The 26,642-nt window shown below is 43.0% G+C and overlaps 1 protein-coding gene across 1 annotated transcript in view; it reads right to left on the reverse strand.

The window, feature by feature from the left end:
- Positions 1 to 962: 962 nt before the first annotated feature.
- Positions 963 to 26,642, reverse strand: part of yap1 (Yes1 associated transcriptional regulator) — a 29,759-nt gene continuing 4,079 nt past the window's right edge. The window contains exons 3-8 of the mRNA XM_008289493.1: positions 19,502 to 19,620; positions 16,636 to 16,749; positions 11,014 to 11,183; positions 8,260 to 8,387; positions 7,013 to 7,125; positions 963 to 3,957 (exon numbers count right to left, since the gene is read on the reverse strand). Of these exons, the coding sequence (XP_008287715.1) occupies positions 3,722 to 3,957; positions 7,013 to 7,125; positions 8,260 to 8,387; positions 11,014 to 11,183; positions 16,636 to 16,749; positions 19,502 to 19,620 (880 nt within the window). The 3' untranslated portion in view covers positions 963 to 3,721. The remainder of the gene's footprint in view (positions 3,958 to 7,012; positions 7,126 to 8,259; positions 8,388 to 11,013; positions 11,184 to 16,635; positions 16,750 to 19,501; positions 19,621 to 26,642) is intronic.

The raw sequence follows: 26,642 nt of genomic DNA on the forward strand, positions 1-26,642 counted from the left end.
ATGTTTTGACAAAAACGACATGCTATAGTATGACTTTTTTTTATCAGGACCAAATACATAATGCCCCAAACTCCACATGCCGGATCACAGTCCCACCCGGAGCAAGTTTGCGCCACACCCCGCCGTGCGCGAAGGCCGACAAGCGTAGGGCGAGGACCCGTCCATCGCCGCTTGCGGCTTTAATTTATTTATTTTTCCATAAATGAGTATTTGTTTCACACACTTAAAAAGGTATTTGACTCTATATTTAACCTAAACAACAATAACAACGCATTGACCTAAAGCTTCTGTTCATGACTAATGTTCTAATAGGTCTACCAATAATACGGTAGCTGATAAATGACTGCAAAATCAGACTGTACCAGATTGGATTGTACCATTAGCACTTCAACATGGTAGAATCCAACCACCCGCACAAACCAACGGACAGTTAGAGTAAAGAGTAAATTGTTTTGTTTGTTCACAAATGTAAGTCAAGGCTGGAAAACCTGAACGATTACAAATACTGACGGATGAACTACAAAGCCTTACACAGATTGGCACCAACAACAACAGATGATTAATTTCGTAGTATTAGAAATTAATAGTATTACTGCTCTCTGGTGGTCATAGTGTGGAACTGCAACATAGACAATTAGCAAAGTTATCGTCAATGCACACATAAGAGGCATCTCCGATTAATTCTTTCAAAATAAAACCGCTCATGAGCTAAAATTAAAATCACCAGTTACAGCTTAACGTTATTCAAAAATAATTTTCTTTACATATATGTCTCTATAAATGGACAAATTCGTATTAAACATAAGACATTTGCATTGGATTCAATTGAGAAGTTGTGTATTTGTTCTAATGAAACTAAACATTTAAGAATAATGCAAGCAGATGGGACCACCCTGTGCAGCATGTCTAGAAGTCATTCTTGGAAACAGAACTCAGCGACATACATGACCACACAAGGAACATATTACCACAAAGTATATACTTTATTGCAGGCCAATTTCAAAGTATCATATGAAGAAAGATATAATGTAACAGAATTTATTGTTCTAAAACACATGCACATATCTATCAAAAAAAAAAAAAAAAAGAACAGATCATTACTGAATATAAATTCATTTCATGTGCATTTAGAAAACTCTAAATACAAAATCCTTTAACTTGTGATTAGTTCTACTGCTACAACGAGAGTCAACAGCTAATATGCTCTGACAATTACACACTACGTAAGCATAAAATCAGGTTTGTGTGACAAAATGCATCATTGCATTAAAACGAAAACTCTAGCCGTGCAATACAAGCACTGTGGTGTACCACTCATTTTAGTTGCATTGTTCTCACCAACACTGTTCATCCATCTTAAATCCATCAACACATGATTTTAATGATCAGTAAAAATCAAAACTAAAAAGAGGTTTCTCACACAGAATAAAAAAAAAATTGTTCATGTCCTCTATTCTAATTATATATATATATTATACATATATATATATAAAAAGCGTATTCCATCAAGTTAATGCTACCAATGTCGTATCGGCTGCCGACAGAATCTGTGTGACATCCTGCGGCCTCGACCAAAGGCATGCACAGCAGGCTGATTAATCATAAAGGTTACTGCAGTAATGCAAAGATGTAGTCATCGTGTAAACATGAAAATAAACGTGATTATGAGAGAATTGTCAGTGTGTTGTCTCCACTGCGGCTGTAGCAGTTTCTTAATCAAAGAGTATGTAAACATGTGAGTGCTTAATAGAAGAATCACTTCTCTGTTTCGAAAAAACCTCATCCTTTAAAAATCTCAGGGTTAGTCACTCAAAAACAACCATCTAAAAAATAAAAGAGAATCTCTCAGCTGGACCTATTCAGACGTGTCCATTAACACTTAGAAACGTACATCATTTTCTCATTAGCTTATACAGTTTGTTCATACGGAGACTGATCTACAAATCATACCAATTCTGGACTCTTAAAGATGGAAGCAACGAAAAAAAAAAAAAAAAAAAGTGTTAGTGTCATTACAAAAACATCTTTGGAATCTGCCACAACAATTCCTGACTGAGATAACTGATTGTTTCTTAATTATTCCACAAAAAAAAAAAAAAAATCAACAATCTGCGTGACTCACCGGCATCAGTCGAACCCTGACCTTCTACGCTACCCTTTGACATGACTCTTAAACCTGCTTTAACTTGTCCAAGCTGTATAATCCTCTCCTTTAAACACACCAACGCAGCATCGCGCAAAAAGGAGTTCAGTTCCGTCGTTTAGGAAGACCGCTTCAAACATGGTAACTCTTGTACACTATATGCTGTCACAAGGTTTAATTGATCAAAGAGCTATAGTTTCTGGCGAGCCTAGACATCTGCTTTTTTTTTTTTTTGGTTAATGTTTAGGAAAGATAATAAAAAAGCTGCATGTGATCAACAAAAAAGACAATAACGCTAATACGTATATAGTAAAGCAGAGACAAGAGAAATCAGCTAAATGTTTTTTTTTTTGTTTTTTTTCTCGGTTTTTAAAAAGCCAAAACCAAATCAATCCGTGTCTTGGCAGATTTAATCTTAGTGATGTGCTGTGATAACAGAAAACCCTGTTAAAAAATGTTTCAATTCATCTATGAAAAATAAAAAAAAAAACAAAAGAAAAAAAAAAGCCATTTGATCTAAGCTATCATACATATGTAGTAACCTAAAAATAAAATACTAAAAAGATAAAACAAATGAATCGTGAATTAGGCTTGGATAAGACTGAGATACAAAGAAGCTAGGGTTAAAAAAAAACAAAAAAACAAAAGAGAGATCCCTAAAGCCCCTCGTGCTTATAAACAAAAAAAAAAATACAATTTAGATTATTGAACATTAGAGGAAAAAATGCGGCTGATGTTTATGAGTACAGCCTCATGCTTATTGCTGCATCACAGAAACGTGGGTAATTGTTCGTGTTGCTCGCGTCTCAAAAAAATACAACTGAAGGCACTTGATCTATCAAAGGTTTAACTTAGACTTGCTGGCACAGCCAAGCAGCAATGTAGTCGGTCCCCAGGTTCCAACCACCCCTCACCCCCACCCTCCCCCTCAGCAAAGCCAACATGTCCAAACTGGGCCTCACGTTACCTTTACTCCAAATCAGTATTGTTCGTTATGCTTCGAATACATCATTTTTGGTTTCTCAGGCTTGTCAAGAAAAAAAAAAAATAAACACAACAACAAAAGAATAAAAACTTACGAGGCCAAATATAAAGCTACTTAAGCTAGATGCAATCGTCCCAAACACAGTTAAGTAGTGCAGCTTCAGGCTATTATTGCAAGAAAGAAAGAGGCTCCAGAGGCTCCAGGTGATAACTGATAACGGCAGTCCTTTACAGAGAGGAGTACATGCACCCGCCCAGTTCAGCTACGAGGGGAGACCAGGGGAAGGAGTGACCGCCCTTGCTCTGGGTAAATATGCCCTAGATTCACCGACAGACCTGTGAAAGATTTGGGGACCCTTGCATAATTGTCTGTTCATAGGCCAGCCTTGAAGACACAGACAAAACAAAGAGATAACACACCAGTGAAAAAGAACAGAACAATACTGCCTGAAAAAGAGGGTTGGCCTTACACGCTGAGACAGACAGAGAAGTCCAGAGAGGCTCGCTGAAATGTCTGGTAAAAGCATCTATGAATCCTTCACAGATTAGAGCAGGCAGAAGTTCAGAGTGTAGGGAGGAGGAGTAAGGAGTCTTCTATAACCATGTCAGGAAGCTCTCCTTGTCGATCTTGGTAGCTGCCAGCACGGACTCCATGTCGTTGAGGATGTCGGAGCTCAGGGCCTCCTGCAGGCTGGGCATCAGCTCTTCGCCCTCCACCGCCATGCTCTCGCCCTCCAGGGTGCCCAGGTCCACGTCTGTTCCCGGGATGGCATCCAGGTAGTCGGGGAAACGGCTGGGCTGTGTTGCCATGGAAGGTGGAAGCGGGTCCCCTGAAAAACAAGAAATGTGTTAAAATGATCTGACTGAGCAAGTTGGAGGATGTTCTGAGGACATAAAGGTGCATAATTGTATTTCATTTAATAATTACAAAAGAAAACTCTTGGACTGATGATGAAACTTATTTCAGGAGGCTAAACCTGAAACTGTTAGAAGCTAAAACGCAAATGATTAGAAACCTCAGAGGACCCAGGTTTGATCCCTGTGGGACACACATTTTATCGTCCAAACAATGCAGAATTCAAATCCAACAAACTGGTACTTTTTCCTTTTGTTGTTTTTTTTACGGCTAAACAGGCCTTAAACTAACAACTACTTTCACCGTCGACTATTTTCTAGATCGACAGATTCGCTCCGTTTGCTGCTTGGTCTAAACATTCAGATTCCTGACACAAACTAAAAAAATATCCACGTTAAATAATAGTGTTTTTCTTAAAACATAAAATAATTTAGTCATCACAAGCTGATCTGGAGCTAACTGAGAGCTAACGTTCAGGAAACTCTGAGGATGAAACGAGCAGAAAACACCTGAGACACTAGAAGTTCATCAAAGCATTAACAGCTGTGAATCAAAACCAAAGTGAGACGATTAACGGATTATTTCTGTTTGTCTACGTAAAGTCTTGTTTTGCTTGTTTCAGTATTTATGCTTATGAGACGTTTGAGGAATGCGGCTAATCAACAAACGTCTGAGCTCCAAGGTCATAAATAAACCAGCAGGTGGCGTTTAGTGCATATCTTTTTCCGACAGACTGAATACGAGGAGCACCCAGAGAACAGCTGACATCGGGGGAAGGTTACGTTGATTTTAAGGCTGTTCACATCGGGAGGTGACAAAACTTACAAACTTGGCAGTAGCGTGTATGTGTGGAATACATAGATACAACCTAATGTGTATGTAAGCAATGGAGTCCAGCAAACATTATTAGACTATATATCAAGTCTGATTCGGAGATCAAGTTTGAAATCCCGATTCCAGCACAGCGAACCAATACTCTGCTATTCGGGTCCAGCCCTACAGGTAACCGTGGTCTATTTTACATTTATATGCCATCGCTGCATGTCATCATCTTTGTCTTCTTTCCCTTGTAGGTTGCGTTTGGTCCTCTCTGCAGGTATCTCTGGCTCCTGATGGGTTTCCGATCTGTGGTTTCAGACCCCAACAACCTCCCAGGTGTTTGTTTTTCAATTCAATCTAAGCAGCGTAAGTCATTTCTGTGGTCTTCATACTGTAATATAATACTGTACGGTCTTAACCTTACTGAGAGAAACCCAACAAATCCAAGAGCTTGCTCAAAGGGAATCATCAGATTTGTTGGGTTTCTCTCGCGGCACGGTCAGGATTCCACTTGACGTTGTGCGATCAACATCAAACTAGATCAGAGAGCAAACTTCATGGTCTGTGTCAGTCCGCCACGATAATCCAACCTTCACGTGGAGGATCATCACCGCTGACCAGAGGTAGGTCTACGGTTCGGACCCAGACACTAAACAACAGCATTCACTGGGGAAGAGCCCGCATGCTCTTTGACATTCATGCAGTTCTGCACTGTGAATCTGTCCCCCCAGAGCCAGACTGTCAATGCAGACCTCTACTGTAACATCTGGAGGCCTCTGAGGGAGAACGATCGCCACAAACAACCAGAACATGAATGAACTATGCGCTCCAAGCATGTTGATCACACAGGTTTTCTGTCTGCATCAACACAGTTGTTGCTCCCCGCCTGCCCTCGTCGCTGTAACTTCGACCTCTTCCCCAAAATGGAATCGAAATTTAACGGTCACCATTTTGACACAATGGAATCGATTCACTGCAGATAGTGCTCGACACGGTTACATAACGGGACCTCCACGGAGCGTTACAAGAGTTACAGAAGAGGTCAACTGCTGCAAACAGACTGCTTTGGAAGGAACAGCAGCCAAATTTAAATCAGATACTTTTAATAGAGTAATTTTTTGATTGCATCTGTATGACATAATCGTGACGTCAGACTTCTAGCTGCGACTACGAGGTTGGAGATGTGTCGACTTTGTAATGACGACAATAAGCCAACACTGCTCAACATCCACCGTCTCTATCAGGAGTTCAATGTATAAGATGCAATCAAAAACCTACATGATTTATATTCGGCTGGTATTCACTTCGGTGCGGTGTACACACACAGCGATGCACCACTCCTGGAGCTGCTGTCACTCTTGAAACACTCCCTGGAAGTCCAGTTATGCAACCGTGTCAAGCACCATCTGTGATCCGTGCTGATATCCTCCACTGTGTCAAAATGGCGACCCTTCAACTGTGAAGTAGGGTGAGCGTAGAGTGATGATGGTGTTGTTGTGGCGGCCAAATAACCCCGGTGTAATCACCGTGCTGTGACTGGACGGACGTAGTTCCCACATGCCATCGCACCACAGATCAGGTTGTTTACGCCAAATGTTCTCCCTCAAACACCTCAGGGCCCTTACAGTAAAACTCTGCCCTGACAATTAGACACTGGAGGATGCGTGCACAACTCCATGAATGGCCAAAATGCTGAGCGAACATGCCGCCGCCTTCAGTCTTAGGAGACTTCAGGCACTTCGGGTCTGTAGGTCAAAGCTGCAGACCCACTTATCATCAATAGTAATAATCTTCAGTATGACGTAAGGGTCATACCGGGCTTTGACTGTAACAGAATGGCATATTTGCTTCAGTCTGAGGTTCATGATGATATTAAAAATGAGTGTAACACAAGTCCTGATGCTGATGACACGATATGATTCAGTACCCTGACTCGAGACAGTCTCACCTGTTCTTGCACAACAGGAACAGACTTGGAACTTTTTGATTGCACCTTGTAAAAACTGATTTAAGTAAAATCAACTCAAGCTTGTTATGCGACAAACTAGTTACCTAGTCTTGTTTTTCATTTACATGGTCCAACTAAAAAAAGAGGTGGCCACGTTTTGACTCTTTCGCTGACTTGTCTGACTTTAATCTCATAATTCTGAGAAAACAGAAAAAGAGACACGACAGTCCAGACCAACTGATGACTCCACTTCCACGCTCACCTGTGTCCATCTCGTCCACGCTGTTGAGGAAGTCGTCTGGAGTGCGAGGGACGCTGTAGCTGCTCATACTCAAGCCGCTGTCTGTGCTCTCATCCCTGGAGTGGTAGGTCCCGCTGGAAATACAAGAAATCTGGGTTATGAACTCTGAACAATCTCGAATAAACCTCCTATTTTATGTCAAGCTGAAGCAAATAAAAAAGCTTTTTTTGTCTCAAGTTTATTGACCTTCACTGAACTCCACTTGAAAACGGAACTTCATTAAATGATAAAACAAAGCACACAGGCTTTAAAAATACAAGTCTGGCCTTAATTCCCTGAGGGACCTTGGGCATACATGCACATTTAAGCGGCGATATCGACGCGAACAACTATGGCGGCTAATGAACAGTGACGACGCTGAAACGGAGCTTCACGTCTTCGCCCTATATTGCAGAATATAGGGAAAAAGAGCAACAATGAAAGGGGGCAACAGAGACAAAGGGGTAGAGAGAAGACATTTGACAAGCCTATACTAATTAGCAGAAAAATATGTAGGCAGAGTATGGCAGAAGCAGGATGAATGAGGCCATTGTGAGAGCAGGGGAGTGGAGGCAACAGGGGGAGGAGGGGAGATTAGGTCGGCCTGTCTACTGACTGGACCACATGTTCTCATGGCCTGCTTGCTATTCAGCTCTTTCCTCACTTTGTCTGCTCCCAGAAGAACTAGAGCTTGAACTGCTAGGAATTATTTCCCAGAATGCCACAGAGCGGCATTAACAGAAGGAGGAAAAACTTCAATGTCAGCTGTTTTCAGATCTAATTTCGATCCAGCAGGTTTTTGTGTCTTTACTCGCGGTGGAAGGTGTCTTTGCGTTTAAAATATGGCTTTATTATTATTATATTTCACCCACAACTTGCATCACCATTTGAGGTCTGATTGCCTTTATTGCAGCAGTCGTACACCAGAGGTCATCATTGTGCAATGAACTCCCCGCACAGATCTGCTGCTCTGAATGAGTCATTACCATGTGAAGAGGGTTAAGCTCAGAGACTGGCCTTCTGTTTTTACTACTTGTGTGACTTGGGGAGCTCTCACCAGGGCTCAAACTCAAACAGCCGAGCTCACAGATTCTCTCAAACAGGGTTACATTAGGCCTGACGAACCGAACCACGGCGGGAGCCAAGTCAGCTGACGTCAGTTAGACTGTGCCGTGCAAAGGGGAATATTTCCTCCTTCTCCACACTCCCGGCTTCTGCGCGAAACTAACCTGTTGAGGAATGGGTCGGAGCTGTTGGCGGTCATGGTCCGGGCGTCTTGGGCCATCGGGGAGGACACGGGGTTTGTGCTGCCATCTTGATCCATACTGGTGGGCAGCTGGTTCCTTAGAGCGAGCTCCTGAGGATAATAAGCAACATGAGCAACACCATCAATCCCACCCTTAACCTCAGAGGCTAATTACACGCAGCTACAGCTCAGTTAAAACACATCAGAACTGTCTTACAACCCCTGCTGCACAAAATGTAAGATTGTTGGAAGACACAAACTGCCAACACGATGGTCTTCATTTCTCCCCGTACCGGGTGTCATGTTACATGAGGGGGCCGGCCACAGTTGGAGACAATTGTTTTCTACACATGCTGTATCAGATAAGGCTGAGGATATGAAGTCATGCCGTTCTTTTTGCCCTCCTTCCTTCTAAGTCCTTGAATGGGAAGGTGAATTGACTCGACCAGTGTCACTATTTTGAGATCTCATTAAACTTTTACGGGGAAACGGAGAAAGGGAGGCGACCAGAGGGATGTGACGTTTTTAGGACGTATATAAAATTGCTTCTCGACACCCCGTCACTTGACATCTGATTAGCGTAGCCGCACTTTAGAACAGGTCCAGCTAAACCGTAAGCTGCAGATGTTTAAATCACAGCAGCGGGGCAAACCGGGCTTGATCGCAGCGTCAAAACAAGCGTGGGTTCAACTAAACTACAGATGAACCGGCGGTCTGAGTCACACAACGCTGAAGCCTAGATTTGAGCACCGGCGTGCGCTTTTATTTGCTCTGTTACTGGTATTATTGTGATCCATGATCTCTTCTGTAAGATTTCCAGTGTGATTCATAATCCCATATTGTTATACAATTATTAACTGAGTAAATAATTACTCCTTGAGGGACACTGTGTACAGAACTGATGCAACGTCGATGATTAATTTAATTCCCGGGATTTGCTTGAAGTCAGAAACCATCTCCCTGCCGCATCGCCAGGTTTTTTTTCCTTTCTGAAAACTGTTTTTTTTTTGACTAAATAATAGAAGTAATAATGCTCTAAGCAGTCCAGCCATGTAGCATGTTTACCTCTTTGTTTTCTTACAACCCACTGCACAATCTGTCACTCAACACTATGAGCTCATAGTAAAGCTGTTGTTGGAATTGGTATGACAATGGTATTTGTTTCGGTGACATTTCTGATTAACTGACTGCATGTCCTGCTTGCGGGCACCGGCTTTGTGGCAGTGCATTAACTACTGCTGTAAATAAACAAACGGCGATACATGTCAGGTGATCAGCGAGTCTATTTTGCATTAAACTGAAAAGCGGAACTACCTTTAATTATCATGCTTAACTGGATAATTCTTAGTTGCCTTCAAGAGCAAATAGCAAAAGATTTGACATTTCAGAAGTTCATAAAACGATCAAAACTCTATTAATCTGCCCTTTTATTGAACTTTATGGACCCTAATTAAGCCTCGGCTGCAGCAGGTTTAAACGAAACGTCAGAATCAGTGACCTTTACAGTTCAGGTGAAGAACACAGGACACGGCAACTGGGTCAGACTTAAACCACAGGTGCAGTAAAACCACAGCTCCTGAGGACACAGCAGTGGGGTTTAAGTGATCCACCCACTAATTTTTCATCACACGTCTGCTACGTGGAATACATTTGCCCCAAAGTTGAACTCCCTACACGGGCGTATAATCGGCACAGTTGCACAATTTCCTGCGATAATCACACCTCTACTATATTTGCAAATAGACTATAGCCTCCGTAATCCAAACAAAAGTTACAGGAACTTGGGGGTTAATGGAATCCAGCCGACTGCCTGATAGAGGCGCGCTTTAAATGTATGCAGTCTGGGCTGGAGTGCCTTTTCCATTTTTTTTTTTTTATTTTCCAATACGGATAGTTGAGAAGCTCGTGTGTTATCTTTATAATTATGTTGTTTTCTTTGCATAATCAATGCATATCCAGCACAACATTTACACAAGACACCGGAGAATCCAAGAAGGCTGCACTTAAATAACCTCGTTACTGGAAAACCTTCGTCCTGCGCATATAAACTTTGCACAAAGTTAGAAACCTGTTTAAGGCTATGACATGGCTGATAAAGTCTTAATCCTTTACCCCCATTATGGAAACCAGTTTTCTCTTTCACAGGATGCTTCAAACAGCTGACAATAACCAGGTTACTTGCAGCAACATATGCTCCGAGGACTTTCGGTAAGAGCGGGTCCAAATCGCTCTCCCTTTACGGTCTGGTGCGCGAACACGCTCGGGTCACTTCCTACACAGTGAACTTTAAACAACCCATGTGAATGGTATGGTAAACAAAGTCAGCAGCACTCTCATTCATAATCATAAAGCTCTGTTTCTGGTGTTATGACACAGCCTTGAGTAAACCACTGGACTCTGCTGCACCACCCTGTGTGGGCGGCACTGTGACACATCACCGTTAGGAAGTGATAAAATTACCACAGATGACTCACAGGACCTTATTGCAGGGTTGGTGTAACAATAAAGACTGATCAAAGAGGCTTGAGATCCACCACTGTACCTAGAAATGATGAGTCATGTTTAGAGGCCTATTCAGCTATATGTTATACATCCTAAAGAGTCTGCACTTATTCCACAAGTAAGCACTTTCGGGGTTCAGTGTCTTGTTGCTATATGCTACAAGTATTCCTTCTTCCATGAGGCAACAGTGCACGAGGCCTTGAATGTGTTTTTTTGAAATGCTTCAACTCCTCACCTGTGGTCTCTGCCGAAGAAGCTCCTGTTGCTTCAGTCTCAGTCGTTCCTTCTCGATCTGCTGCAGTCTCAACTGGTTGTTGCCTCCCATGACCCCGCTGTGGGTGCTGGGAGGCAGCGGCCCTCCCTGTTTCACCGGAGCGCTCTGGGTGATCCTCTGCTGGTTCAGGGCTGCAAAAGAAACAGGGGTTCAGACGCCAGATCTGTCTATCCGTGGCTGCTTAACGTCTAAGGAGCTATCGACAGCAACGGTTTGATTTTTGTTGCAACCTACTTGCTGCTCACAAAATGTACACAAGACCATTCTGCATTTTCCTTTTTGTTTTTTTCCTACAGGGAAGAAATGAAAAACCTGCTGAGTCTCAATCATGGGACAACTTTATCTTTTGGACTTTAAACAATTAAGACACGCGTCGCTATAAATAACCAATAATTTTCAATAACTGGCACTAAAAGATAATAAGTACAGGATCCTTATCTGGCCATAAATACAGTAGCACCTCTGCACCTACACCTTCTTAATTCCTGGTTGCACTTTAACACCGCATAACAAGACCGACAACTTGAACGCTTGTCTGCACGGTGAACTTGTAAAAAAAGACCGAAGCCAGTGCAGCAGGTTGTGTAGGACGAGGGAAGTCCCACCACAAGTTTTCTCCCCGGTGTCTGAAACAATCACTATTCCTGTAAGACCTGATCCCCTCCCACTCACTGACTAAGACAGGCTTTGTTAGTTTTGTACATTGCATCAGTCATGACTTATCCTTTTCATTGTGCGTTTTGTTTCGTTCTCAACAAATCGCAGATTATCCCTCACAACACCGACTGCTTCCTTACCCTGGCCTGATGGGCGAGTTGATTTAATAAAAAACGCAACATGAGAACACTGTGCTCAATCTGGCACGCTTATTTAACACACACAGTTCTACACCTGGTTATGTAAACACCTCACCGCTATTAAGTTTTACATTTGTTGCATCTTTCATTGTACTCTAACAAGCTTGTAATATCGGAACAAATGTGTTTGTACTGAAAACACAGCTGTTCCCCGGTGAAATCTTTTGTTATTCTTCGCTGTAGTGGGGGTGGCTCTAATAAACATAAAGCAAAGCAAAGCAGCGCTGTAATCTATGCATGCAAAGTAGGTCACACATTTTATCACTGTAGTAGAGACAGAGAAGCAAATGCGCTTGACCGCAAGGGGTGTAACAGTAATGGGACCAATGAGGAGTGCTGTTTGCTTATGTGCTTGAAGCACCAACCAAAACAAAGCCTCGACGGAGGCACAATTTTCATGCGGGGCTGCCTCTCTGTGCTGTCCTGCCCGCCCCGGCACCTTTCCCATCATCATTCAATCACTGTCTGTTTACACTATTGCAGGAGCTGAATGAACTGTGGCTGAGGGCTCTCCCTGGGAAGCTCTGGAGGCCCCACCCTGCCCTGCCTCCCATCTCTCCCCCCGTCCCCACTCTGTCCACACTGCCTCCCCCAACAACCCCACCCCACCCCAGCACATGCACACAAACACACAGAGTCACGGAGTCGCCTCCTCTCTCCCACACACATTGACTGAATCCATGGGAGACTGTGTTACTTCTCTCCGCTTCTTATCTTTGGCAGATACTGAGGCCTTTTGTGGCCGGATCGCGCCGCCATCAGGGCACCATTAACCGTTCTCATGACAGAGTTGCTGCGCACGGGCCATGTCAGCAGCCGTAGATCTGTTAAGACCCGAGCTTTGAAGAACAGTCGCTTTAAAGTGAGGGCAGAGATCCACCGATACACAGGTAGAGCATTAAAAGGAAAAAATTCTGGTTTCAAACCACCTGGGTTTTTTTTATTTTTGCCCACAGTTGCTATTGACGACAACAACACGTCCGTCAAGTCTCGCAAGGAGACAGACAAAGACGAGACGGCCAAAGCAATTTGAAAGAAGAGGCGAAAACATGCTGCAAAATTATTACCCAAACTGTCCAACTTCCATCAGAATTCAGACAGAACACATAAATCAACTTTGGCTGACCACACTTTCCATTGTTGTGCGCTACACAGTTCAGTTCTACCTCCACATAAAGTGGTCGGCGTAATCTGGATAATGTGGCAAATACAACATTTTTAAAGAAAACTATGTGAATAAAACCAAAGCCTGAAGTTAACTGGAATTTTCCCTCAGGCCGGCAGAGTTTCTGCTCAAGTCAAGGACTGCCTCGTAGACCAAACAGCAAATAACGAGCAAGATATCAAAGTAGGGAATTACATCCGTGGGTGAGATAGGTGCAAAGCACAGGTTCACTTCAGGGCCAGAGTGATAGTTTAAAAGGGAGGCCACTCCGGGGTAAGAAGACAGCGTGTGTGTGTGTGTGTGTGTGGTTGCGGGAGGGGGTTGGCTTAAGTCAGCAGCACATACAGGTGGTGACTGCTGGTGGGCCGAGCAGATAAGAGACAAGTTAATGCCGTCTGCCTTTTGTCTTCTTCACGCACTCCTGCAACACAACGAGCCAACAACACACAGGCTCTTATCAGGCAATCACACCGGCAGGCACATGACACCACAAGATCACCTGGGGCAGGTAAAGTTGAGGGTGTGCCAGCTGTGGGAAGTTTCTCTATGTGACCAGGGCACAGCACCTTTGAAGGCTTGGTAAATATTTGTCTGCTGTCGATTTAACAAGTTCTTCTTTTTCTTTCTTTCTTTTTTTTTTTTTAAAGGCCCTTTGGGAAGGTGTTGTGTTTCTAACGTCGAGATAAGCAAAGTGAAGAAACAGTCTGGAGGTGATACGAACACAGTTTTTATCATCTTGTACTCCAGTAAAGTCTGAGTGAAGCCAGCCTGTGTTGACCAGGCTTCAGATGGCAAGAAAAACTGAAGTTAGTCAGACGGTGTCGACAGTGGAGGGCACCGTATTGGAGAATTATGACAACAGACAACTGGTTAGAATTATGTGAATATTGAAATTAGTTTTTTGCAACTTTTTATTTGTCCAATTCCAAATAAAATCATCTGAGGGATCAGTTCCCTTTATATTACAAAAAAATCTTAATAATGAGGACGTTATTATGATATGTACCTCCAACAAAACAGTTTATATTAAGATTTGTTGATTACCAAAGTACAGAGAGTTGCTGACTTTTACTTATTGTCATTTTTAAACATCGTAAACAATATTTCATTCACTACTATTTACACCTCATGGAGCGGGTGCAGAAATCTCAGATGGCGTGTCAAAAACAAACAAAACAAAAATGGTGAATTAAACCCCAAAATGGCTGCTGCACCCTCATCTCATCACACTACAAGTATGTGACAAATATTAATAGACAACAGGTTAGAATTGAATTAATTTGTTTAGTTGAAATATTAGCAAGATTTTTGTGCAAGATGTCTTACAGTTTAAGATGAAACAAAAATACAATAAGTCAATTTTATTTGTCTAATTCCAAATACAATCCCCTAAAGTGTCAGTTTATCTAAAAATTTAAAAAAACATCTTAATGGGGAGTGATTCTAGTATGTAGTGTCAACCAATCTTAAATTAGTGTTTTTTTAATATCACAAACAGAATTCAATTCTCCTCCATTGAGGTAAAGCGATATCCCAGATTCTCTCAAAAAACAACAACAACAACTAACAAACAACAACAGCTACTGCACCCTCATCTCGCCCCACGTTGAGCATCTCACATCAGTGGTATCATTCATGAAGTGCCGACTTTTCTACTAAAGTGCCCCAAAGTTGAGGCGTAAAAACATCCTATGACATGTCAAACAGGTTTATATTCAAACTTTTAACCAAAAAAAATAATCTCCCAGCGAGTGAGAATCTGTGTTTTTGCGCACTCGAGTATCTTCCTGGTGCGTTTTCCCGGCCGTAGTGGTACGTCAGGAAAACAACAATATCCACATCAGCCAGCCCCCTTTTTTTTTTTTGAACTAAGTCACAATGCACTCATGGCTTGTTCGCTGCTCACCACCTCCTTGGATCCTTAAAGAGGATGCATGCTTATCCCATCGGCATTTTCTCTCTGTTCCTCCGTTTTTCTTTCTTCCCCTTTCGCCTTGCCTCTCCCCGCCCTCCCTCCCGCTCCCCTCCCCAACCTCCCCTCTCACATTGGAGTTCTTTGACTGAAAAGGTCTGGAACAGATTAAGAGTTGGACCACAGAATAAAGAGGCCTGGCAGAGATTCAAGTCTGTCTGGAGCTGGAGCAGAATGGGGCTGTGCCTGCACTGGGCCTCACACAGGGGAAAGCCAGCCGGCAACAACCCTCAGTTAAAGGCACTCTGCTGCTTTTCTTCTCAAAGCTCAAATTAGCCTCCATTATCAAAGCAGCTGGCTTATGATTGGAGACCTACATAGCAGCAGTATAGAGGTTTCTGGAGAAAATTAGTTTTGTTTCTATGCAAAAAAAATATGTAAAATAAATAAGTTTAAAAATACAACTACAAAGAACAAGCAGGTTGTCCTTAGAGAAGCAAACCCCACAACCACTTAAAACACTGCAAAGTTCTCCTAAAATCTAAATAAAAAACGGTACAAACAACAGCAAAAGAGCGACAGAAGAGCTACAAGCGTGAACCATTAGGATAATGAAGCACGGCAAAGATTTGATCTCATGTGGAGCATGATTATTTTTATGGCACGTAATGAGTTAACAGTCTCTGTCTCTTTCTCCCTCTCACTCGCTTTCAGGGGCCCAGCAGCCTTGTGTGTTCAAGACTTATAAATCTTCAAAGAGCTTTGCCGATCAGAGCCTCCATCTTTTCCCAGCTGCCTCGCTCCCCTTACAACTCTGTTTTGAACTTTCCTGTCTGCTTTCAGAGCAGGACGTACAATTGCTTAAAAGAAAAAAAAAACAAAAAAAAAACTGGCCTTTAAGTGCTCAGTTTGGATAAAAAAACTAAAATTAAACAGGATAACAGGCTGCGCGCTGATTCACACATGTTGCCTTTGTGAACCGGAGTGAACTTCCCTGGGGAACGCTGCTGTAATGAAAGGATGGCACCTGAAGCAGAAATGAGTCAGAGTGACATAAGTAGGAGCCTTCATCTCTGGAAGTCGTCCTGGCACACTGGAGGATTAGCTCATTCCCATGGACACGGAGAAGTCTCAACACATGTACCTGGCTCTGTCACTAATTCACCAAGGCCCGGCCACCACGCACTGAAAGCTAACTGTCAAACTTTAGCCCGGCCTGGGGGATTAATGGTCAACTCAGCTGTTGTGCCAACACTAAAATGGCTGACAAAAGGTTAGGTGTGACTTTTGAGGGTGGGGGGTTTAGGAGAAATCTGGTTTCAACCACCGCTGGTGTACACAGTCAGCCAGAAACAATGTAGAGCAGTGAAATGAACTATGAATCATACCGAATTTGCATCACTATTACAACTGTGCTCGTCTCATGAACTAACAAAAGCTTTTTTATTGGGGGACAGTGGAGTGCAGCCGAATCATAAAAAAACCAAATGTTTAATGAAATCTTTCACTCAGTTACTGCTAAAACTCTTTTTTAAAAATAGTTTTTTTTTACATTGGAGTGCCTGATAATAAACTGATTTAATTTGATGAACAGAACACTACATGGTGTTAATAAAGAACTATGAAAAAAAAAACAACAGCACACTCACCGTAGCGTGGCTCAAGTCGTGGGTCCAGCCAGGATGTGGTCTTGTTCTTGTGGTTGATGTAGTAAATTTCTCCCTCAGATGTGATGGCTTGTTCCCAGCCGTCAGGGAGGGGTCCTGACGGATGACAGGCAAAAGTGTTGTTGTTGTCAGATTTTTGTTTACCAACATAATTTTGCATCTTATACCAGCATTACAGAACTAAACAAACGAAAAGGGGCATGTTTACAGCATATGGTAGTTCTAGATACTATCAAGGTTGATTGTAATTGTGCATCTGGACATATTTATGATTCTACTTTCGAGTCCACTTGCAGTCTTTTCGGAGGATTCTGTTTAAGACATGCCAACTGTCAAGTGAGGCCGAGGATTGAGATCCCAGAAGCAGCCACTAACAAAGAACACTGGCCCCGGCGTAAGCAATATAAAAAGACTCTCTAAAGGTTGTAATCTAGTGATTAAGTTATTTTAACACTGCAATGAATTAAAAGTGATTTCGTGTAACCACTGAATTAAAGCTGCACAGTTAAAGATGGGAGAAGGGGTGAAAATGTCAAGAGAGCCGAAAACAGCCTATGTCATATAACGCCACTGTCCGCAGGATGTTCGCAGAATTAACTCATTGCTAAAGCAGTTAACGGTTCCTCTTTTTACCAGCATGTATCCTGTATATACATCTTGGCAAACTGTGCTCTTTGCTGTTACCAAATACGTGAATCACATCCTAAAGGTACCACATATACGGGCTAAAGGTGAAGCGCCTGTTAGAAATGTGTGTGTAATCAAGTGTATGTGCTAAAGATAAAAACTGTGTGGTAGCAGTTAACATGTGGAGGGGGAGAGTTGAATACAGTATAAAAAGGCCTGACAAAGAGACTTCAGACGGAGTTCGTGGAGATCGCTCGTGGGGACTGCTCGCGATGGAGATGCCGGAGTTCTTCACGGGACATTGTTGGAGCTGAACACTTCTCCACCGATTGAAGAAGTCCTGATGGGTCTGCAAATTCTACTCAAGAGGAGCAGCAGAACCCCTTTCTGTTCCCCAAATGGATGCAAAAGAAGTGCAGATCTGATCGGAGTCGGGACTTCTCATCTCCCCCTGAGACAGGAGGGTTTTGTCCGGGGATCAGGACTCTGTACTGGGTTGTTGTATCACCGGAAGAGGACTCCTCCAGGCTCAGGTCTGAGCAGGGCTGAGTTAACCAGCTATGGCCGGGCTGTTCAGCTCTCCCTCTCCCCAAATTACTTATTAGGCTACTATTTTAGAAAAGCTCAGTTCTATAATTTTACCTCAAATCAATTGGTTTCATCATATTTTGGAACATTTCAATGAAAAATCCAGAGCTGGAGCTGTGTCCCTGCTAAAGATCTGCAATAAATATCTGATCCTGCATTTAAAGTTTATTTGGTTTGAAATTTCATGAAGTCATTCACAGTAACTGATGGTAGTGAAAAGTTAGTCCATTGTGTGCATAAGATCTTCACAGTGGTTCTTTATGGTTATTCTAAGTCATGAGTGAAATAGTGTTTTTAAACATATCCCTGTTTAATTGTGCCAAACCTCTAAATCTAACCCAGCATCTTACCAAGTGCTCGATCCATTTAAGAGGAAAGCTGCCACTAACATGCATGTCTGGTAGAGCGATTTGACCACTGAGGCTACTTAGTTGAGTCAACTATTAGAGGAAGTGGGGTAGGTGTCTGGATGAAGGCAGGCAGAAGCTAGGCGAGCTTCCTCGACATCAGCTTAAACAGTTCTGCAGAATCCTAGTAGGTCAAGGGCCTGTAGGCAGGTAGAACCTAACCCTAGAAACGGAGCGCTGGACCAGTAGCCCACAGGGGTCATACCGGCGCAGATCAATACAACCTATGGAGCATCCATGTAGTGGAGTCCTCCGAGTAAACACCAAGTGGACAAGAGAGCAGAATAATAACAACGATGTGTCTGTGGTGTAGCTGTTAGTGTGTGCATCTGCAGGGGCCTACAATCAAGGCTTAATGCTGACCTTATACCCATTGGTTGAATTCACACAGAGCCTACAGAGGTGAGCTGTGAGCATATATACTAGTTAGTCAGTTACTGAAACAGAGTTGATCATGTTAGAATTAGAGCTAATACGTGTTAAATGCAGACAAAGAGAGAAGACGGCACAAATGTTTGAGTAATTGTTTGAGTTATTAAAATTTTAAAATATGGCTCTGTTGTACAGTTTATTGCATGTTGTTTTTGTCTCACAGAAGGTTTATTTTTGTGCAACTCAAACGAACAAATCACGTCATCGCTGCTACGTGTCGCTGCATTTTTGGTGAGCAGCGTAGCGTACACGGCTAAGCTGTAAACGTTCAAAGTTTAAAGTATAACTGAACTTAAGAGAAAACAAAGCAGTAATATCAGATGCACGTGCCGATGTGTGCAGGCTAGATGGGCTAAAAATACCAGCCCAACATTTTTTTTTCATCTTTGAATAAATCACTCCTTAACAAACCTGTTTGTCAAATTTCAGATGTTTTTTTTTTTTTCAGATTTACTCACAGGTTGCTAGATAGATAGCACAGTGACAACCACAGAGATAGTTCATGTACACTCTGCAATCTGTGAGTCACGGAGCTCCCAAACATGTCAGACAGGACCTGTAGCGTTCTGCCTCCATCTTACCTCACCTGGGGCGAATTCCAACTGCGTGGACAGAGATGAGCTATACCGAGTAGTGACATGTAAGAACGAGACTGTACCTGACTTCCCCCTGCATGTTCCATGAACTTAAGTACAGAAAGAACTGGGTAATGATTCTGAGGCTCCAAAATATGCATTCTGCAATAGATGTCACGCGCTGTCTCGGTGGCACAAACTGAGTTTAACAATACATACCGCTGGCTGGGTTCATAAGGTTCTGTTGCGGGACTGGCACAGAGCTGGGAGGGGCAGCCTGGTTCATCTGGAGCAGGGCCTTGCGAGGATCCTGCCAAGTGGTGGTCTGATCGATGTGGCTGTAAAAAAAGAGAAGAAAAAAGAGAAAAATACCATCAATGTTTTTTTTGTTTTTCTTTTTTTCTAGCAGTAATCAGCAGCGAGTTCAAACCGGGAGCCATATCAATGCGAAACAGAATGTCACATGCAGGAATTAGTGACTCAGAGCAGTCTGTAAGCGATGAGTGTTACAGGAAACCAACCGAACTGTGTCAATCGGGCCCAGTTTGAATCCACAATTTGATACAGATTTTTTTTTTAAAAACCCTTTGCTTATACTAGACTCGAGTATTTTTTTCCCCTTAGAATCAATTTAATCGCGCATGAGAATGAACACCTAGATAAATAAATAAGACTAAATCAAACCAGCAGATGACGAGTGAAAATAAATCAACCTTCTGTCTGAGAGGCCACGATTGGCTTCAAAACAACCATTGTAGCGTCAAACAATGTTGCTCCATCTATTTTCTGGCTCATCTCTGCTGGGACAGGACTGGGGGAGTTGAGGGGGGGTGGGGAGGGTGAGGGGGGCATTGTGTTGCATTCTGTGAAGGCATTGATAATTAGTGCTTTGTTGGTACTTGTTGCTTGATTAAGATGGAAAGCTAATACAGGAAGCCCTCCTCTCCTGAGCAGGACCCTCTCTATTGAGGGAGGGTCAGTCCCAGGGCTCAACGCAGGGGGTCCTTTTTCCTGGAAGCGGCTCGGACACTGCGGAGTGTCAGGGGCTTTAACAATCTGGCGCCACATTTACAAAGCTTTCACCTGCTTGACAAAGGCTCAGACTGAGCTACGACCTAAAAGCACACTATTCACTTGTTCTTTTTTTTTGTTGTTGTTGTGTTTTTGTTTTTTCTTCCTGAACCATCACCATCTGAAACAAATAAGCACCAAACTCCAGCTTGTTTACGCAACGCCGCAACTTTTGCATATATTTTGTAGCGCCGGCTGATTTTATTTCAACACAAATAAAGATTTTTATTTATGACGCAATCAACCGTCACCCGTAGCGATCTGTTTAGACTCCGAAAGCACCCGAGCTTCGCATTGAAACTTGCCGTTAATTTGATCCCGAAGCGCCATTAGCGCAGATTTTTGGAACAGCTGGGCTGAAGTGAGAGATTCAGAGAGTTTCTCTTGGCCTCTGCGGTAATCCCAGCCTGCCTGTCTGCTCTCTATCCCAGGCCAGAGAGCGAGAGGGCCTGACTCAGCACTCCTCCCCCTGACACAATGCAACCCATTTTGAAGCCCCCTCTTGTTTATGCTTTATTGATCAAAGGAGCTGCCAAATCCCCTACCGAACCCTCCCCAACCTCCCCCCTCCGACAAGCCCTCACACACAAACACCACAAACCAAGCAAAATAGCTGGAACTGCTCAGACTGGAGGGGGCCCTTGAGAAAGAGAGGTCATAGGGAGCAGGAGGGGGGAGACAACTACAGAAAAGAAAAAAAAAAAGAGTGAAAGAGTAAAAAAAAAAAACATCTACGGAAGCAAATCCTTTTGAATTCCATTGGCTGTATGAGTTGCTGTGGTTCTGTTACAGTCTGAGCACCCACCCTGCCCCCCCTTCGCTGCCTCCTTCCCACTCTGGAAACTATGACATTTATTATAGAGGGGAGGGAAGAACAGGGGAGGAGACTGGGAGACGAGCACGGGGATAAGGGAAGGGAGGGTTTATTGTAAATGAGGGGCCTGCACATCCTGGCACACCAATGCCAAACAGAAACACTACAAAACATGGGCAGAAATAAACAACCCCCCCCCCCCAAAAAAAAAGCCTCCTGAGATGTGCGATTTCCACGAAAGTACAAATATTGAATTTTCTATCAAACACTCGCTCAAGATGCAAACTTTGGTGGCTCGGATCAATCGGAAGCGATGTAAACAAAGCCAGCAGAGGTGGTGATAATCAAACTCCACACGCTACGAGAGCCTCCAACTCAGCACTGCACTGTATTCAAACAGCGATTGAGGGAAGTGGTAAATGAGTTACCAAGTGCCAGTAATTCATCACCAGGTTTTAACACTAAAAGATAATCCATTCAACTCAACCTGCTCCCCCCCGAACCCTATATGGCCAGCAGCGCGCCGCTTCCTGTGGGCGAAACATAGAACAAAACAATCTCATGGCAACTGTTGGGGACGGCTGGAGGCCACCAGTTGCTGTTAGGAATTGCTGATGAACTGCAACCTCCACGGTCGCAACTGCTCGGTGTTGTCTTTACATGTCTCTGACACCACGGCAAGCTCAGCAAGGCGACCACCGCACCCTCCCCCCCGCTCCAAAAAAACTGCATCCCTGGGGTAGGGCAGGAAAAAAATGTGTTGTGGGTCCAACCTCGTCCACACAAATGCAGTTCAACGTGGAAGCAAATTGTATATTTTCAAGTATATGCTGCTGTCTGGCAACGATGGTACAATTTTTGGATAGCTGGTGTCCAAACTGACAAGGTAGGACATTAATAGGACACCTAAAGTAAATCTGTCTTTACAAAGAACCGTGAACACATGTATGGAAAGCAAGAACAACAACTCCATAAAGGTTTTCGTCAACGTCATTAATCTTCTTGCACTACAAACATCTACAACCAAACCTTCATCCATAACTCATTAGACTCATTTTAACCCCATTAAAGAACATTTCCAGATTATTTTTTTTCACATTAAGATTTGTTATGTCAACACATTGCGAATAATGGGAAAAAGTAGTGAAACACGACTACGATCTCGTGTTCGATAACCTATCATTAGCTTCCTCAGAGAAACGTGTCTACAAATGGCCACGTGCGGCAGCGAAGGAGAGCGCTGTGGTTCCAACGGGACCCATTATCAACTCGGTTTGCCTGTAATATGGAGCGTTACTCGCTAATTTTTGCTCAAGCTGTCATCGTGGTCGTCTGTGGCTTAGCAGAGTACAGAGTGGGACTCTCGATCCATCCCAGCACTTGACCTCTCTTTGACCGATGGGCCCAGTTATCAAGGCGTCGTTTATTGTGCCCATGTTATTTATAAAGCGCCTCGCCGAGGAGAAGGGAGGGACACCTTTAGCATGAATGCTACGATCATTATGCATCTATGCTGAGAATATCCAAGACTTGTCTCTATTACTAGAGTTTGCACTTGATTTAGCTTCAAAGAGCAACTTATTAAACGTTCCAGCCTCCTTCAAGAGATCCAAGAGAAGAAATCTGCACACTTGTTTCACAGGATTTATCGGACTACTGTAGTATGACAAACTAGCATGACAAACACAAAGACTGCCTGTTTACACTCATGAACCGTTTACATCTGGCTTTGGAGGGGGGGAAGAATGCTCTACCCAAAAATAAATCAGCTCCAGGGTTTAAATGTCTCCAAATAAGCTCTGCTACCTGCAAAAACAGCAGATCAAAAGCTTGATCCGAGGCCAGACTGACTCTTTACTGAGCTGAAATTGCCTCTCTTCGAAGCCAGATGTCAAAAAGCTACATTTCACTGGCGTAAAACAGGGGAGTGAAGCTATGGGGAGTGCAGGCAATGATGAAACACTCCCACAGCTGAGTTGTCAAATGTTAAAAATGGGATCCTCAGGCCACAGGGGCTCCACCCAGGGAGTATGTGCTTGGAAGGTGGTTGAAGCCGAAGACTAAAGACTGCACTGAGGGAGGCCAGATGTAATCAGGCCTCTAAGATGAGGATGACCACCTCCACTTTGGTTGACTGGGGATGCCTGGCTGCCTCTCTATCAGCAGGACATCATCAAGAGAGATTATTGGGGCAACCTCTGTGACCCCATTGTGGCTTTAAGTTTCCTTTTGAAGGACGGTTTGCATCGTCCTACTTGCTAATGAAGAAAAGTGCCGGAACAGATTGTAGCCCAGTTTTACTGCCGCTTGTTTTCTAGGAAAAAAATCATCTATTCAGCACCACTTTAGGGATTACCATGTGTTAACTGTCAAATTATTTACTTCTTAAGTTATGTTTTAAGTCTGATAACTCTGCATAAACACTGCATTTATGTAATTTGCAGACTCCCTTGCATACATTTAAATAGCAAAAACAGTTCAAATATACACGTCCTTCACCCAGCAAACAGATTTACAAATTTGTTATTCAAGTGCTGTTTGCCAAGAGTATTTTGGGGAACTCTAAACCCCACCTGGGAGGCTCCACGTCTCAGATACTACATCTCTGTGGAGATGCCCTCAGTGACAGTGGACGTATTGATGTCTGAAACAGAGGTGTTACATCAAGACTTTGGTAAACACTCGCCTGACTTTCTCACAGTCCCGTTTGTGTACCGAGCTGACAGGCCACAGTTGAACAGGAAGGTTCTTGTCTGTGTGTGGTCAATAAACCAAAAGTTTGTCAAACACAAAGTTGCTCCAAATGAGGGCTTCACGCAGGCTCACGGTCCCGGTCTTCCCAGCGCCATTTGTGACCGACCGCAGAGCGTCGGTTTCAAAACAGCTGGGTATGAAATCCAAATTTGAGCGTTTAGCGCTTGAAGTTTATGCAGAGCTGAAGTCACTTAGACAGCAATCAACAGATTAAATATTTAGGTACTGTGCATGTTATTTACATGGGATGCTAAATGGGAGATCAACACTAAAACTAAGAATTGTTTCTGACAGTAAACACTCCAGTGATAAAAGATATTTGGAAATAACATTGTGCTTTCTTTTTTCTTTCAATTATTATTATTATTATTGTTTTTTACCATAACTGCATTTGTGTGTGGACTTTAGGTATAGCAGAATTTAAATACGGTTTGTGTGTAATGTATGAATGGGTAAACAAACAAAACAAAAACTTTTTGCTTTACTTGATCACGTCACCACAATATTGATAACCACAGACTCAGAAATAGTTTCTATGCAAATGCCATATATGCACTAAACTCAGGACACATTAGAGTGTTTAATGAGTTTTATTGAATGGTTTTATGAATGTTATTATGAATATTTTATCTTGACAGTCTTCCATGTTTTTGTTGTTGTTATTTTATTATTTATTATTCATTAACTATGCACTTACGGATGGCACTTTCAATTTCGTTATTCTCATACAATGATAATAAAACATTCTGATTCTGATAATGACCAGCAGCCCCGGCCTTGCTATGTTAAAAAGAACAGCCATAAAACAAGGCACGCTTTTTTTTTTTAAAACTTATTATAAAAAAGGTAAAACCCAAAGTTAACCATTTCCATTTTACACAAGCTAACTATGACCAGTAGTCTGCTGGAATTAAAATGACATCAACATCTCAAGTCAGCAGGCCCAAGTCAACACTTTGATTTCTCCTGCACAGATAGATGGTTCCCCGACTTGTAGGTAGTGCAGCAGATGTTCAGGAAACCCAAGATAGGGTGCAGTGAAACTGGACTATTTATCTGTTTAGCGTCACCCGAGACATCGTGGCTCCACAGAGTAAAAAACTAAACTAAAATATAGTCGATAACATGAAAAGAAGCATTTATCAAACTCCACCACAGTGACTAATTCAATCATTAGCTGCTTACTTTAACTTGTAATAAAAAATTCTGTCCATGGGACACCAGGCTCATCAAAACATTTAAAAAAAATCAAATTGAGAAAAGACAAAAGTGTCCATCAACAGAGCTCTACCTGCCCCTGGGGGCAGACAATAGCTTCTACCCCCCCTCCCAGAGCTTTCTTCTGCTCAGGGCTGACTTCCCACGAACTAAAAGCTCTTTCAAAGCTGCATTTAATAAGCGCCCGGAAACGGTGATTACCCCTCCTAGTTCACCGGTGTGTCTAAATTAGAAACCTTCATTAGTTTATGACCCAGCCCTGGAGACCAGCCCTGCCCCCCGTCCCAGCACCGAGCAAGGTGACCCAACCTTCGTGGCCCTGCTGTCATAAATCAAAGGCCACGGCAAACTGCTGGAAGAAAGAGGAGGAAAGGTCAACAGACTTTGTTGACATTCTCCTAGTCTTTGTTTTTATGTAACAGCCAAAACAACAAAAAAAAATTTGCTTTTTTTTTTAGCAGCATAGATCATATTTGTCTCGTATTCCCACCAGGGCTGCTACTGCTGATTATTATTAACTATAAAGCTGCATTTTTCTTGGGTTGTGACCAAAGTTTTTTCTTAATAATTGCCAGAAAAGATACATTACTAATCAAATTTGCTGCTAAATATGTTTCTACAGAATAATCAAATGATCTACTAATAAATTCAGCACTGAACATGATTAAAAAGAAGAAATCCGTCAGCGCTGTTGGATCTCTGATAAGACTGAACTCTGAGCCTGACAACAGCTGTGCATTTCAGGTGTGAAGAACACGGTTAAACTCTCAACAAAGCCACCGCTCCCTCACCGCCATCTTTATACTTCATGTCAGCCATTTGTCTATTTTGGGAAGGCTCACATGAGTCTCAACAGGCCTGTGGTCTGAATAAAGATCACTGTTTCACTGCTGGAACAAAGGGAGGGCCAGAGTTTCTCTTGGCCCCTCTTCTAGTCATCTCCACATGGCTGCCATTTAACTCCATTGACACAAAAGGAGCACCATCACAGAGCCACGGCTCCATTCATACCAAGACGGAGCCTGACTTTTAAAAGGGAGTGGCATCTGCAGGGCCGCCGTGACTCACGCGGGCCAATCATTCCCAACTGTATAATCCTATAGTGTACTGATCAACAACACAGGAGGACGGAGAAGCAGCGTCTTTAAAAAAAAAAAAAAAAAAAACTTTCTCCCTGAGTTGATTTATCTCTAAGGACAACAGCGGTCACCGGAGTGAAATGTGAGCCCCCCACTCTGAGCTCGGCTCTGCTCTGCTAGCTGGTGACCGGCTCCCCACCCCCACCGGGCCGTCCATCCATCCACCCACCCACACACACTCTCTCTCTCTCACTCCCTGGCTCGGCTTCACTCCCTCTGCAACGCGTCTCGGTCAGACAACCCCTGTTTATAAATAGGGGAGTGTCTTTTCCAGCAGCTCTGCCGTGGCCGCCTTTATTCCCGATCAAGTATCTGCACTTTGATGTGCGGCGTATGGAAGACGTCTCCTCGTGTTTTTTTTCCT

The sequence above is a fragment of the Stegastes partitus genome, unplaced genomic scaffold (assembly GCF_000690725.1).
Source record: "Stegastes partitus isolate 25-593 unplaced genomic scaffold, Stegastes_partitus-1.0.2 Scaffold619, whole genome shotgun sequence".
Taxonomy (NCBI): domain Eukaryota; kingdom Metazoa; phylum Chordata; class Actinopteri; family Pomacentridae; genus Stegastes; species Stegastes partitus.